The sequence below is a fragment of the Notolepis coatsorum genome (genome assembly GCF_963971535.1).
Source record: "Notolepis coatsorum genome assembly, chromosome: 15".
Classification (NCBI taxonomy): domain Eukaryota; kingdom Metazoa; phylum Chordata; class Actinopteri; order Aulopiformes; family Paralepididae; genus Notolepis; species Notolepis coatsorum.
The window spans coordinates 90,956,997-90,973,178 of record NC_140179.1 but is presented as its reverse complement, the minus strand read 5'-3'; the positions used below and the strand labels follow the sequence as shown (position 1 = coordinate 90,973,178).

The 16,182-nt window shown below is 45.6% G+C and overlaps 1 protein-coding gene across 2 annotated transcripts in view; it reads left to right on the top strand.

Annotated features, from left to right (window-relative positions):
* The window catches only part of il17rel (interleukin 17 receptor E-like), a 67,451-nt gene that overhangs the window by 45,999 nt on the left and 5,270 nt on the right, over positions 1–16,182 (top strand). For both annotated transcript variants that reach the window (XM_084330785.1, XM_084330784.1), the window contains exons 14-15: positions 3,488–3,553; positions 3,712–3,769. In XM_084330785.1, coding sequence (XP_084186911.1) covers positions 3,488–3,553; positions 3,712–3,769 — 124 coding nt within the window. The remainder of the gene's footprint in view (positions 1–3,487; positions 3,554–3,711; positions 3,770–16,182) is intronic.

Sequence of the window (16,182 nt, the reverse complement as noted above, 5' to 3'; positions counted from 1 at the left end):
GTAAGGCCCGACAACACACGTTAATGTCCCCATGGGCCGGACACATCTTCTTTAAACAAGTCAAGAAGAAACATCACAATAAGTCAAGAAACAAAACAAGAACACCATAAGGTCCAACAAATTTAAAATAAATGCAAAATAAATTAATGCAATGCGAACACTCCCAGACATACCCCACGTGAAGGTAAGGAAAAACTCACTAAAACCTAGCAATCATCATTATACCTCGCTACTCACTGCTGCTTGCTGCTCTCTAGTGCTCTGGCTGTGGAGTGGGGGGGGGCCCCACACTAAACTAGCCCAGTTCAAAAGGTAGGCGATACTGCTACCTGTCGGGATTCGATCCTTAGTTAGATCGTCAATTCTAACTAACACAGAGGTCCCTAGAACACACACTAAGGTCCGTGTGACTGTTTAGAATAATAATAATCAAAAAAAGGTTAAAACGGAAAAGATAATTCATTTTTGCAGGTCCAAAATTAATGTTGTTGTTTACATGTTGCATGCATGTATACCTTCCCTACTTCCCATTTGCCCACGTGGAATGCACCTGATTGGATAAATGACATGATGTGTTACGAGTGCGCTTACTCGGCATGGTGATTTGAACCCAGAGTGAATACGAGAGAAAGCTTGAAATGAGCAGCCCCGTTCCCCGTACCTGGATAACTGAGTTAGCCGGATAATTTCCAGTCAAATCTGACTTAAGCCGGACCTTCCCATTCCCCGACGCGCGATTGTCTAAATCACCATGACAACAGATCAAAAAGTTTGAGCCTGGTCGAGAGCAGGGTTAACTTCAGTTAGCCGGATGAACCATGGCCACGCCCCCGCAAAGAAGTGACAGCTCGTTTCCTGAAATGATTCTCACAGTCTAGGATCTGCATTATACCATTCTGAATTACGTTTCTGTGCTTCGTTTTCCTAGAGGGGGCTTTTGAAATGTATAATAATAGAACTAAATGCTGATAATAAATCATATTGAGCCTATAGATTTACTTTGTCCTAAATAAAATAATGCACGTCATATACGGCGCTGGGAGTCGCGATACACGCTGCATGTGGTTATTTTAATAACGGCGCATTGCAAATGTGAATCCCGCAGGGATATTTTTAATGAATGAAACCTATCGGCCGTTTGGCTCTGATTAGTTTCATATATTCTCCTCCGCTGTAGATTTGCTTAACGGAGCGCCCGGGATTGTGTTTCATTCAAGCATAAAATTGAAGTGTCTCTGCGTGGATTGTGGTTTTTGTGTGATATTGTAACTGGGATTAAAATGTCTGATGAGATGCGCTGTTTGACGGATTTGAGAAATTGAATGAGCCGTTGACGTCACATTAATGCATTTGAGAATAAAGAGATAAAACTTCATTTTTTGGTAAGAAAAATATTCCAAACACGGGTCTCTTGTCCATTAATGCATAAACAATGAGTATATCCCGTCTGGCACAGTGGCGCAGCGGCTAGTGCTGAATCCTGGCAACCGGGCGACCGGTGTTCGAAACCCTGCGTTTCCAATATAATTTTTTTGGAATATAATATTAATGATTATACGCAAAAGTAGCCTAGTTTTAAGTTAAAATATTATAAATCTACATGCATTGAGGATGTCATTCTTTATATAGCTCTCAACGTGCACCAAATTGAATTATTCCTACATTGCAAAAAGAAGGAAAAGACTAGGAGAAGTGGGATTCGAACCCGGGCCGCCTGTGTGAAAGTCAAAAGCAGAAACCGTTACACCACAGGGGAGATAAGTAAAAGATCCACCATACATCAATCAATGGGTAAGAGAGCCGTATCCTTATTCATAACAGTTTAACTAATTATTTTCGCTAGCAAGATCTCATTTGATTATCCATTCCATAAACCTACTGCCAGCAGGCAAGTTTAAAGAAATATAATCTGATTGATTGGGGTAATGAGGGACTTAAAATTAGCCTATAGATAACGCATTTAACTTGTCGGCGAGGCGATTGAGCCGTATTGCAATCTGTTAATAAAGTTTTAAATCAATTAATCAATCAATGCCGTTAGAAAATCAGGATCTCTGCTATCGATACGTGCTGGCTTTTCAACTGAAGCGGCCGCGCGCACTTATCCTGGGTCTCAAGTCTGGTTCGAGTTAACGAGACTGAATCCACCTTCGAGGAACAGGAAAATCCCGGCTTCAAACATCGGGTTAACTGAATCTGGATAATGGGACTCTTGATCGACTTAGTTGAACCAAGTACGGGGAAAGTGCGATAAGAGACGACGTGGTGACGATAACAATGTTTTACTCACAAGACAGGATACATGACTGACATACACAGGTAACTAAACAATGAACCAGCAAGTCACTGCTGGTCCAGACACTTAATATACAAACACTAATTAGAGACAAAAGGTAATTACAAACAGGACACAGGTGTGGTAGACAAAACTAACAGAACACAGAGCACAGAACACAGAGCACACAGGGGAAAACAATAACAATAGAACAAACTGAGACCAACAGACTAAAACACATTTACTGTACAAAACACAGACAGGGGAACACAAATCTAACAAAATGGAAACAACAACGACAACATAGACAACGAACATAACAAACATAAATGGCAGATGACAATGTTAATTAGGTGCGTGAGCTGATGCCAGATCTGCCACATCTGGCTCAGCCCACCGGTTGCCAATGTTGTAGTGTGAAGTGTATTGAAGGGGGGTTGTGAATGTCTGAGTCCTGGACCAACCGAACCGGGCGGAGGGTTGCCGGCTGGTCCCACAGGACCGGGGGAAGTGTTACAATGATGGTGCTCTAGTCTAGTGCAACATCTAGTGGACAAATGTTATCTATGGCACCTTTAATATAATTGTATTTATAAAATATAAATTGATAAAATTCTACAGAAAATGTTTACTGTTCTAAACGTGAAGCAATGGCTAATGTTTCAAGAGATTTCTTCAACTTCAACTACATGGCAGCCATTTATGGTATATTATTTCGTCCTGCATCGCACAGCATTTCCCATCATTTAGCTACTGGCGACTCAAGTGTATCATAGTGTATCATATTCATAGTGTATCATAGTATCATGGCATCTCAATCATAAAGAGTAATTTAGTCTTGAAAATGAGTCTTAAAGTATTATTTTTCTTCAAACACGTGCTTACATGTGTGTGTGTTTGGGGGGGGTGCAATTCATAGTATTTGATCAAACACATCTTGTTCACAAACAACAGGTAATAATTATCATTAAATGAGAGCTGTGGTCATTGCAGGTGATCAAGGGTGATTTTATTATAACTTTTGTAACTTTTATAAATGTATTATTACTTTTGACTTCTTTCTTCTCTACTCATTTCTTCTCTTTTATGTTATTGTATAATTTCTTGTGAAGCATCATGATACAGTCTGTATTGAACATGTACCATACAAATGAAGTCCATCATATTTCTTTTAATAAGAGCCTTTTCTCCCCCTTTCGTGTCTTTTTTCAGGAGAAACATGGGACTACACGCCTCAATCTCACAGGCGACTTGTGCAAACCAAACACCTGCCTCCAGGTAAGACAGCTTTTGCAGCCCACAGCCTGCATCCAACAGATCTTCAGCATCAGTCGGCATGGCCAAATCAGCCTTGAAATTGTTCTAAGTGATCCGTGTTACGACAGACATTTAGACTGACTTGACTTAATTTGACCCCACTATGTGTGTTTGGACAGGTAACAAGGCTTGGCGTAAAGTATGCTGCCACCATCCTTCATTGTCCCCTGCCATGCAGTGAGTAGTACTTTACCCCTCATTACCTCAGACTGTAGAGATGCATTCACTTTTCTGTTCTCTTCTATCATATTCTATTATATCATATATCAATATCGTATTGTATCATATCATACTGTAGCATATCATATATTATATCATATGATCCACCAAGTGCTGGTTCTCAGTCGACTCATTTAAATCATTGGTAAAACTTTATTTTCCGGGTCAGCAATTTCCTTTTGACCAGACAGTCAACTATGACATAGACACAACAAGCACAAAGAAATGGAGGACAAACATTAGCAAATATATGAATATACAAATGGCAGAATTAGGAATCATGGATATATGGAGATAAATGCATACACTAGATAGAGAATACACACATTATTCGCATCCACACACAACATATTCAAGGATAGACTATTTTCTTATGACAACAGGGGACAGATACAGGGTAGACTGCAGGATAGGGGTGACGGACATATCAGACCATAGCGCAATATATTTGACAGTGAATCTTAAAAGTAGGCGGAGAAATACAGTTTGGAGACTGAATGTAGGACTATTAAATAACAAAGGTTTTGTTAATGAAGTAAAAGGAGACATAATTAGATACAGAGAAGAAAATGATAATGGAGAGGTAGACCCAAACATTTTATGGGATGCACTAAAGGTAGTAATACGTGGAAAATGTATAGCAAAGACGACATTACTCAAGAAGGCCAGAATAGAGACATACCAGAACTTGATAAAGAAACTGAAAGAATTAGAGAAAGAACACCAAAGCTCAAAGAACCAAAAGACACTTAGAGAGGTAAAGGAAGTTAGAGGAAAGATAAACAAAGAACTGCTGACAGAAATAGAGAAGAAAGCTAGATACATGAAACAGACATACTATGAAGGAGGACCGAGAGCGACCAGACTTTTAGCTAGACGAATCAGGACACAACAACACAAACACAATACACACAATAAGGGACACAAACACAAACAAAATACTAAGAGAACCAGCTGAAATAGAGAAGACATTTGAAGAACACTATAAGAAACTATACTCACAACCGATAGCAGCAGGAGAAGAGGAGATAGAGAAATTTTTAGGAAAATTAGATCTACCATCGATAGGGAAGGAACAGAACGGAATATTAAACGCAGAGATTACAGAACAAGAAGTGGGGAATGCGATCAGTAAAGCAAAGAGCAGTAAGTCACCGGGTAGCGATGGATTCCCCTCTGAATTCTACAAAACATTTAGACAGGAACTGAGCCCCATGTTAGAAGCAGCATTCAGACACACGATGAAAGAAGGCACAATGCCACCTTCATGGAAAGAAGCCATAATTACTACAATTCCAAAAGAAGGGAAAAATAGAGAACTATGTAGAAGTTTCAGACCTGTGTTCATACTTAATGTAGATTACAAGATGTATACTGTACATCAATAATATCCAAAAGATTTGAGACATTTATGACAGATATTATAGGCGAGGACCAGACCGGATTCATTGAAGGAAGGCAGACACAGGATAACATAAGGAAGACAGTGCAGGGCCCTGTTTCTTGTACCTGGATAACTGAGTTAGCCGGATAACTTTAGCTGGATAACTGGGTTAGCCGGACTTTCCGATTTCATGTACCTGGATTTTCCAAATCACCATGACAACATATCCAAAAGTTTGAGCCTGGTCGAAAGCAGAGTTCAAGTTCAAGTTAGCCTGAACTATCGCCACGCCCCCGCAAAGAAGTGACAGCCCGTTTCCTGAAACTATTCCCACAGTCTACGATCTGCATTATACCATTCTGAATTACGTTTTTGTGCTCCATTCTTCCAGAGGGGGCTTTTGAAATGTAAAATAGACCCAAAATGCTGATATTAAATTCACTTTGTCCTAAATAATGCACGTTATATATACCGTGGCGACGGTGGCGCTCGCTCGTGCGATGTACACATGATGTGGTTATTTTAATTGTAACTGGGATTAAGATGTCTGATGAGATGCGCTGTTTGACGGATTTGAGAAATTGAACGAGCCGTTGACGTCACATTAATGAATGAGGATAAAGAGATAAACTTCATTCAAAACAAAGGATATTCTAAACACGGGTCTCTCGTTCATTAATGTATAAACAATGAATTTATCCCATCTGGCCCAGTGGCCCAGCGGTAGTGCTCAAGCCTGCCAATCCAGCGACCGGGGTTCAAATCCCGGTGTTTCCGATATGATTTTTTTGAATATAATATTAATGATTATACGCCAAAGTAGCCTGGTTTTAAGTTAAAATATTATAAATCTACATGCATTGAGGATGTCATTCTTTATATAGCTCTCAACGTGCACCAAATTGAATTATTCCTATATTGCAAAAAGAAGGAAAAGACTAGGGTCTTGAACCCCGGTCGTCCGTGTGAAAGTCAAAAGAAGAACCCGTTACACCACAGAGAAGATAAGTAAAAGATTGACTATACATCAATCAATGGGTAAGAGAGCCGTATCGTAATTCTGTATAACAGTTAACTAATAATTTTCGCTAGCAAGATCTCATTTGATTATTCAATCCAGCAGGCAAGTTTAAAGAAATATAATCTGATTGATTGAGGTAATGAGGGACTTAGAATTAGCCTATAGATAACGCATTTAACTTGTCGGCGAGGCGATTGAGCCGTATTGCAATCTGTCAATAAAGTCTTAAATCAATTAATCAATCAATGCCGTTGAGAATCAGGATCTCTGCCATCGATACGTGCTGGCTTTTCACCTAAAACGGCCGCGCGCATTTAGCCTGACTCGCAAGTCTGGCTTGAGTTAACGAGACTGAATCCACCTTTGTGAAACAGGAAAATCCCGGCTTCGAACATCGGGTTAACTGAAGCTGGATAATGGACATCTTGATCGACTTAGTTGAACCACGTACATGAAACAGGGCCCAGGTGGTAGAGGAGATACAAAAGGAAGGAGGAAGTGCAGTATTAGTTAGCCTAGATGCAGAAAAAGCATTCGACAGTGTAAGCTGGATATTTCTATATAAAGTATTGGAGAAATTTGGATTAGACAAAAACCCTATGAAAACAATTAGGGCATTATATCAAGAACCGACGGCAAGGATTAAGGTAAATGGTAGTCTGACGGACCGGATTAAACTAGAGAGAGCTACCAGACAGGGTTGTTGTCTTTCGCCAACGCTCTTCGATGTATTCATCGAACCACTGGCTCAACTAATTAGACAGACCAAATACATCAAAGGGGTGGAGATAAGGGGAACAGAACATAAATTGGGACTGTTCACAGATGACGTGATAGTATATATGAGGCAACCAGACATAAGCTTTCCGACACTGATGGATTTACTGACAGAATATGGATATTACTCAGGGTATAGACTCAACGTGACGAAGACACAGACTTTAGCACTGAACTACACGCCAACGATAGAGATCAAAGAAAAATACAAAATGAAATGGGACATGGACAGGATCAAGTACTTAGGGGTGAACATTACAAGAGGGGTGGAGGGGTTATACGAGGCAAACTATACACAGATTAATCAGAAAATCAAGAGAGACCTAGAAAGATGGACAGTAATGCCCCTAGATTTCAGCTCAAGGATCGAAATCATTAAGATGAACATATTAATAATGTAACTGAGGGGTACAATTCCCTGACTGTATTAATAAGTATGGTATCATTAAACCACTACTGTCTTATGTACATTACTACTGGCCATACAGTACACAGGTATCTTATGATGAACACTTCCCACAATGACTCGGTTCCACACAAAACTGGGTTTAAGTATTTATTAGCAGCAATGATAGTACATAATATACTTTACTTTGGATGCGCTTATAAGGCAAAGGAATGTGCGTAAGCAAATCAATAACGTATGTCCATTCTCATATTACGCAGGAGATAATAATACAACCTGAATCTTAGGAATTATATCTATGGTACTCTGGTAAGATAGCGGGAGATACTGGTAGGGGTTCCCACCGGTTGTAAGCCAGCAGGGGGAGGAAATGTTCGAATGCAAAGTCTGGATCAACGGGGACTCAATAAGCTCCTGCTATGGGAGGCGGTACATTACTCCTTTGATCAGCAGACGAAAGCAGCAGCTGTAATCCAATTATGCGTGCAGCATAGGTGAAAGCCGGCCAGCCTCTCCAAGAGACGGGCTCGAGTGATATTCCTCACGGGTAAATCCCACACAGTAGTGGGTAGTAGACGATTCTCCTCCGCTCCAACATCCACAGGACCAAAGCAATAATCCAGCTGGAAAGGGCTCTGCATTCACCGGTGTAGATTCTCCGGTGCGCGGTACTTCACATTAACTAGGTCGAACTTGACGTTATTCCACTAAGCTCTGACACTTTACTATCCTATTCGCACGCGGTTATAAGTGCTCTATTTAGATGCACGGTTGCTCACTTCACTTGGTCGTTGACTCGTGATGAAGGCTTTACTAGTAAGGAGCGAACGATACGTTGAACGAACGTATTAGGATAAGACAAGACTACTGCTGTATCCACCTGCGACGTATTTATACGTACGGTGAATAATCTAGTGCCAACCTCATTTCTGTCTCGTATTCCTGGGCAAAGCCGGGCATGTACAGACATGTCTTAGCGGTGACTTTGAACTCGGCATTGGGGGTATGGCTGTGGCGCCTAGGGGGGTCGCTTCCAATAGGAGAACGAAGTATTATGGTCTGTACTAGGTAAAGGGATATTCCGTGTATATGTACAAAGAATACACAAGGGATATCAGACGATATACAAATATTATGCAATATATATCAATCAATAAATATATATATTCGGTTTAATCTGATCCTTCGTAACAGCCGCCTCCTAATTAGTCCCACCTAATTAGATAAGCAGAGACAGATTAACCGCACTGTCCACTACTCAATGTCCGTTGTGAGGGTAGGGCAGTTCACAAAGTCAGGGGTCATGGTCGTCATTAAGCGAGTCGGGGAGCCTTGGCGACTCGATCAGCCTCGCCACGGGTCGGGTGTATGTACGCCCTTGGACGAGCACTTCTGCCGCTCTGACCTTTCCGTCGGCACCAGTGATCACTTTGCTTACGCGGCCGGCCGGCCACGCAGCTCGGGGTAGTGACTGGTCTATGATCATGACGACTGGACAGGATGAAGGGGGGCTTAGGAGGAAGCGGGCCTGAGACTGCTTTGATCTGTACTTGGCTGTGCCTCCTCCTCCTCCGTCTGTTTCTCTTGTTTGCTCTGTACCCCGTCTGAGGAGGGGCCGGTCCCGGCCGCCCCGTCAAGGAGTTGCTTGGGGTGCTGGGTTCGAGGTCAGCTACGTCTGGAGCGCAGCTGAGGGGGGTGGAGTTCCGAACTCCCTCTTGTGCCCACGGTTCTCTCACAGGCCTCTCGCTTAATGTCAATAGCCTCTCAACGGGCTGTACGAGGGAGTGGCCGGTGTCGCTCGCCTTTGTGTGTAGGCAGCGTGTAGACGTGGGTTGACTGTCAAGTCCGTAGAGGGGGCCCTGGAGCGTCCACCCCAGTCGGGTCTGAACCGCGACTGGGCATCCTTTGGGTCCGATGTGGGCCGCCTCAATTGGGAGAATGAGGTCCGCGCGGTCGGAGCCGATGAGCAGGGTCGGTGTGGCGCCGTCGATAAGCGGTATAGGTAGTTGACGTAGGTGCACATACTTGGCCATCAGCTGTGGGATGGGGTAGGTGTACTGGGACAGGCCTATGTCGTGGCTGGTGAAGACGTTGGTAATACTATACTGCTTCTCGGGCTGGTCCACCGCTGCTATCTTGAAGGAGACCTTTTCACCTTTTATGGTCTTCTGGTCCCTTCTGATGGTGCGTATTGTCATGGTACCTTTGGCACCCCGCAGGCCCAACTGGGCTGCTGCGGAAGCGAGGAGGAGAGTCTTTTCAGACCCATCGTCCAGGACGGCGTAAGTGTCCAGGACCTTGTCCTCGTAGCTCAGGAGCACTCTGACCACTTTGATGAGCACTCGGGGGGTCCCGCTATGCTGGTCAATGTGGAGCACTCCTGTTGGTCGGTTGCTTTGGATCGTCTGGGGTGGTGCCGACTCGCGGTCGTCCGAATAGCACCGTGACTCCCAGTGTCTGCTGTAGCAGTCGGGACACCAGGGAGCGGTCTGGTGGATCTTTGGTACTGGTGCCACCGCCTCGGCATGGTACATTACCGCGACGGGCCCACTTTGTTGTCCTGTCGGACGCTTGTTGATGTCATGCAGGACCTCCAAGTGGGCGCCGCCGCACCTGCCGCACTTCTTCTTCAAGCGGCACTCAGCTGCCAAGTGGCTGCGCGCGCAGCGGAAGCAGCGGCGGTGGTCCTTGATCCACTGACTCACCTCATCCGTGGTCAGCTTCTTGAAATCGTCGCATTGATACAGCCGATGTTCCCCTTCACAGTACTGGCATTCAATCTTCCACTCCTCTTTCGTCGAGGGGGTGTCGTGGTTCCTGTGCTGCTGTACTGATTCGGCTTGGTGCATAACGGTCACCGACCGGCGGTTATCATTTAATCCCCGAGGTCCTGGTCTTGGGCTTGGTCCACTCCATACGAACGTGTCCAGTCGTAAGCTGCTGACCTCCCTGGCGAGGAACTCAGACAGGTCTAGGAGGGATGCCTCTGGGCCGTTGGGGTCACGGTGGTCTCTCTGCCGCCGAAAACGCTCTTGTCGGGCGGGAGGGAGCTTCTCTAATATTCTCTCTACATTAGAGTTAGCGTACAGTTCGTGTATCCCTTTTTCCTTTTGGGACCCCAGCATCCCTACCAGGGACTGTACCTTGATAGAGAGGTCATCCAATGCTCTGTTGTCTCTGGCTGGGGGGAGACGGTCAATGTCTCTTATCTCCTGTATCACGTAGTCCCATATGCGTCCATAACATTGGTCGAGGGCTACTAGAGCCGCGGTGTATGGGGTAGTAGAGTTGGAATATGCCAGCGCTATATTGTGCGCTCTGGGCACCTTCAGGTGCTTGAGTAGGATAGCATACTTGTACGTTTCATCCGGTACATCGGACATCATTGTCTCTAAGCACATTCGTAGCTCTGTGTACTGTGCTCTGTTCTCGTGTGTGAAGTCCGGGAACGTCGGTGTGCCAAGGTACGATGCCATGGATGGCTGGCACATCGGTGAGCGTTGGGGGAGAGGCCTCCTGGGCGAGTCTCCCCGTGCGTGTCGTCTTGGGCTGGTACTTGGTGGGTACCGAAGGTCGGGTACCCAGGTGCTGTTCCTCGGTGCTGACGGTGCGTCAAACTCACCCGTGAGTTGAGTCGGGGGTTTGTAGCGCAGTGCCTCGGGGCTGACGTCTGGGCTGTACTGGACCTCCTGGTCCAGAGTACGTTGCTGCTGGTCGGGGCTGTACTGGGCCTCCTGGTCCAGAGTACGTTGCTGCTGGTCGGGGCTGTACTGGGCCTCCTGGTCCAGAGTACGTTGCTGCTGGTCGGCTTGACATTCCTCCTCTTCCTCCTCCTCTTCCTCTGCTAGGACCTGGAGTCTTCTGTTCAGTCTCTCGGCGTGGTCCGGTTCTTCCCGGTTGCTGGGTCTCGTATGGACCGGCCGGCGAGGGGGTTCGGAGACGTGGACAGGATCCTCCTGTTGGCGGGGTCCCGGGTCGCTTGGTCGGGTAGGGGAATGTGTCCTAGACCCTTGTCGTGACGATCTCCGGGAGCTCCGTGCGGAGTGAGGGGGTGTCGCCATGGCAACCAATTTGTCCATCAGCTGCGCCTGCAGCCGGTCGCGCTCTGCCTCGCGCTGGGCATGGGCTGCGTCGCGCGCTGCTTCGCGCTGGGCATTGGCGGCGTCGCGCTGCGCATTGGCGGCGGCGTGCTGCGCCTCGGCACGGCTTCTTTCAATGTTCTCTTCCGTCTGAAGGCGTCTGGTCTCCAGTCTTATGCGGTCGTCTTCACTCCTTTGTTGCGCCTGGAAGCGCTCTCGCTCGGTTGCAGAATGTTCGCGTTCACTGAGGGCTTGCGCTTGGAGTTGCGCGTGAAGGCGCTCTCGTTGGTCTGCAGCTCGTTCGCGCTCGGTGGAGGCTGCCAGGGTGGCGATGAGTGCCTGCGCCAGCATCTTGTCCTCTTCGCTGGGGGAAGACACAGGCGGAGGTGATCGGCTTCTGGCAGTGCTCGTTGGAGATCCGTTCTCCTGTCGCGCTCCGAGGAGATCCATCTCCTGGGTGTGCGTCTCTTCTGGTAGTGGGTCGGGTTCCGTCCCTGGAGCGCTTTCTTTATCCTGGAGCTCTCCGGGGACTGTCCCGTTGGCGTTGTCGGGGGGTAAAGTCATGTCAGGTCCCTCCTGGTCCCCACCGTGAGCTTGGTCAGTTACGTTAGAACCCACTAGGGTCTCTACTGGCGGGGTCGCCTGGTCGTTAAGGTTTGGCATACTTTTACTATCCGCTTTAGTTACTTTATCCGTATTTAACTTCCTTTTAAAGCTAGGTATTGGACTGACAACGTAGTCCTCTAGGTGAAGAGGTGGCTGCCGTCTGCGCTCTGGGCGATCTAGCTTAGGAGAACCGTTTGTGGAGTGTTCATCATCGGCCATGTTAATATTAATATTATATTAATATTACGCTAATTACTCTCCGGCTCGAAGGACCAATTGTAACTGAGGGGTACAATTCCCTGACTGTATTAATAAGTATGGTATCATTAAACCACTACTGTCTTATGTACATTACTACTGGCCATACAGTACACAGGTATCTTATGATGAACACTTCCCACAATGACTCGGTTCCACACAAAACTGGGTTTAAGTATTTATTAGCAGCAATGATAGTACATAATATACTTTACTTTGGATGCGCTTATAAGGCAAAGGAATGTGCGTAAGCAAATCAATAACGTATGTCCATTCTCATATTACGCAGGAGATAATAATACAACCTGAATCTTAGGAATTATATCTATGGTACTCTGGTAAGATAGCGGGAGATACTGGTAGGGGTTCCCACCGGTTGTAAGCCAGCAGGGGGAGGAAATGTTCGAATGCAAAGTCTGGATCAACGGGGACTCAATAAGCTCCTGCTATGGGAGGCGGTACATTACTCCTTTAATCAGCAGACGAAAGCAGCAGCTGTAATCCAATTATGCGTGCAGCATAGGTGAAAGCCGGCCAGCCTCTCCAAGAGACGGGCTCGAGTGATATTCCTCACGGGTAAATCCCACACAGTAGTGGGTAGTAGACGATTCTCCTCCGCTCCAACATCCACAGGACCAAAGCAATAATCCAGCTGGAAAGGGCTCTGCATTCACCGGTGTAGATTCTCCGGTGCGCGGTACTTCACATTAACTAGGTCGAACTTGACGTTATTCCACTAAGCTCTGACACTTTACTATCCTATTCGCACGCGGTTATAAGTGCTCTATTTAGATGCACGGTTGCTCACTTCACTTGGTCGTTGACTCGTGATGAAGGCTTTACTAGTAAGGAGCGAACGATACGTTGAACGAACGTATTAGGATAAGACAAGACTACTGCTGTATCCACCTGCGACGTATTTATACGTACGGTGAATAATCTAGTGCCAACCTCATTTCTGTCTCGTATTCCTGGGCAAAGCCGGGCATGTACAGACATGTCTTAGCGGTGACTTTGAACTCGGCATTGGGGGTATGGCTGTGGCGCCTAGGGGGGTCGCTTCCAATAGGAGAACGAAGTATTATGGTCTGTACTAGGTAAAGGGATATTCCGTGTATATGTACAAAGAATACACAAGGGATATCAGACGATATACAAATATTATGCAATATATATCAATCAATAAATATATATATTCGGTTTAATCTGATCCTTCGTAACAACCAAGGTTACTATACCTATATTAATACCACAAAAACAATTCAGGGATTGGGATAGACAGATATCAAGACTCATTTGTGGGGGGGGGGGAGACCAAGGATCAGATATGCGACTCTACAACTACCAAAGGAGAAAGGAGGAATGGCAGTACCCAGTTTAGAAGGCTATTACTATGCAGCACAGCTTAGGACAGTAGCATGCTGGTGCAATGTGAATTATGAAGCCAAATGGAAAGATATAGAAACCAAAAGAGAGGGATTTGAAGTGCAGGCACTAATAGGAGATAGGGAGCTGTTCAGAAGACAGGAACAACTACTGGACCCAATTACCAAATTCACTATAAGCATATGGAACATATGTAAAGAAATACAAGCTAGAAAAATAATCCAAGATACTGAGATGGATAACACAAATTCAAACCAGGGATAGACAACCATGGGTTCAAAAGATGGGAACGGGGGGGGGGGATAACAGCAATATGTACAATGATAGAAGGAGGGGAAATGCACATTTTAAGAAAGATTCGGACTAGAGAATAGAGACCATTTTAGATATTTACAGAGACAAAGAGACAAAGAACAGAATGGGGTAATTAGGATAATGGTAAAATCATATGAAGGAAGGAAGAGGAGGGTTATATCAGCACTATATCGGGCAATAATGGACAGTAAGGGAATTACAACCTGTATGTAAAAGAAAAGTGGGAGAAAGAGTTAGAAATAGAGATAACAGAGGAGGAATGGTATAACACATGTAAGATACAACAATCAACCACAGAAGGGATATGCGTAGGGTCAGTGGCCAATCAGAGCGCAAAACTCGAACGCGGAAACAAACGTTTGTTGTCGAAAGTATTCACGCGTCCTGTTATCCCATCTGGGCCAGCTGCTTTTCTGGTGTTCACCTGCATACATGCTCTTCTCACACTGTGTTCCGTCACTGAGAGAGTGCCCTCCCCCGCGGATGCCCCCCCCCCTCCACGACGGCCGGTGCGTCAGTGACGTCGTTAGCCGGTGAGCTAGAGTCGCTACTGTTTTCACCGAACCGCGCGTAAAAGGAGTTGAGTTGGTCCGCGAGAGAGGCGTCGGCACTCCCCATTGAGGGGGGCGCTGACTTTGTAGTCAGTTATCGTCCGTAGTCCTCGCCATAAACCTCTTGTGTCGTTCTGGACCATTTGTGCCTCTATCTTGCCAGCGTATGTCCTCTTAGCAAGCTTTACAGCCTTGCACAGAGTATAGACTAGACTGTAGCCTTATACTGGTCCATATTTCCTGACGCTCTGCCCAGGTTATAAGCAGTGGTGCGAGCATTCAGTGCCACTCGGATGGTATTGTCAACCCACGGTTTCTGGTTCGGGAAGACCCAAACCTTTTTCGTGGGTACAATGCTATCTGCTAGTGTCGTTATAAAGCTAAAAACAACCTGAGCGAACTCACTGACGTCACTTGAGCTCGACTGAAACATCAGCCAGTTGACGTCATCAAGTGCGTCCTGTAGCGTGGCCTCTGATTGGTCGGACCACTTCTTTACCTCACGTGACACGATAGCATCACGTGATCTCTGCCGATAGGCGGGGATAAGCAAGATGGCGTCACGATCAGATGTGCTCGTTGCTCCAGCTAATGGAGGGGCCGGTACTGCCTTGTACCCGGCTCTAAACAAAGTGTAACAATGGTCAAGCGTATTTCCTCCCTTGGTGGTGCACTTTCTTCAGATTTGCCTGATTGAAATCGCCAGCTATGATCATGGCTGCATCTGGGTGCTTGATCTGATGTTTGTTCAGTTGTCCCTGTAGGTCCGCCAGGGCCCTGGCGGTATCCGCTTGTGGTGGAATGTACACCGCCGTTATGATTATGGCGGTGAAGTCACCCCTCCCATTCAGTTTTGCTATCTGTACAGTACACGTTCAGGAGCTCCATATCTTTTTGCTTTGAAATGTACTGGTTTCCACAAACAAAAATATTTGTTTGAATGTTCTTTGTGGACCAACGTTTAGTGTAACACAAAGCTCATGAAGGTTCTTGAGCAAGATCAGACAGGTCTGCCACCTCTCTACACCCCTGTTCCGAGAAGTAGTTTCCCATACAAGTGCTTTTGTAACTACACAAACAACTCTGATTATTAGATTTGTGTTAAAATGGTTGCCTGGATATGCAACGATGCAGTAAATCCCAACATATTTATAGATTCAAATCTTGTATTCTCGTTCTCCTTTGTGTGTGTTAATTACATTGTAATTAAACGTCATATCAACCTGGGTAGTGGGAGGACTGCCTACCGACAAGTCTGGTATGGATTTAAAACACTAAGGGGCAAATTCACAAAGAATGGATTGCACTGTGGTAATAGCACCCTTAACTATGCACGTTTAGCGCATGGTATCTGCTCCATCTTTGCGAGCCATTCACTAAGGACATTGAGCGGATGAGATACTAGCGCAAACACTCCCATAGGTGTGCAGTTTGCTCCTGATATGCTCCAGCGCAGTTGGCTTGGAGCAGTCTGCACCTGCCAGCACTGTTGGCAGATATCAGGAAGGGGAATAAATAAACCCGAAATGAGGCATAGACAGAACAGTATTTTTCACCACTTGTATTTAGTTTACTTCGTAATGTATAG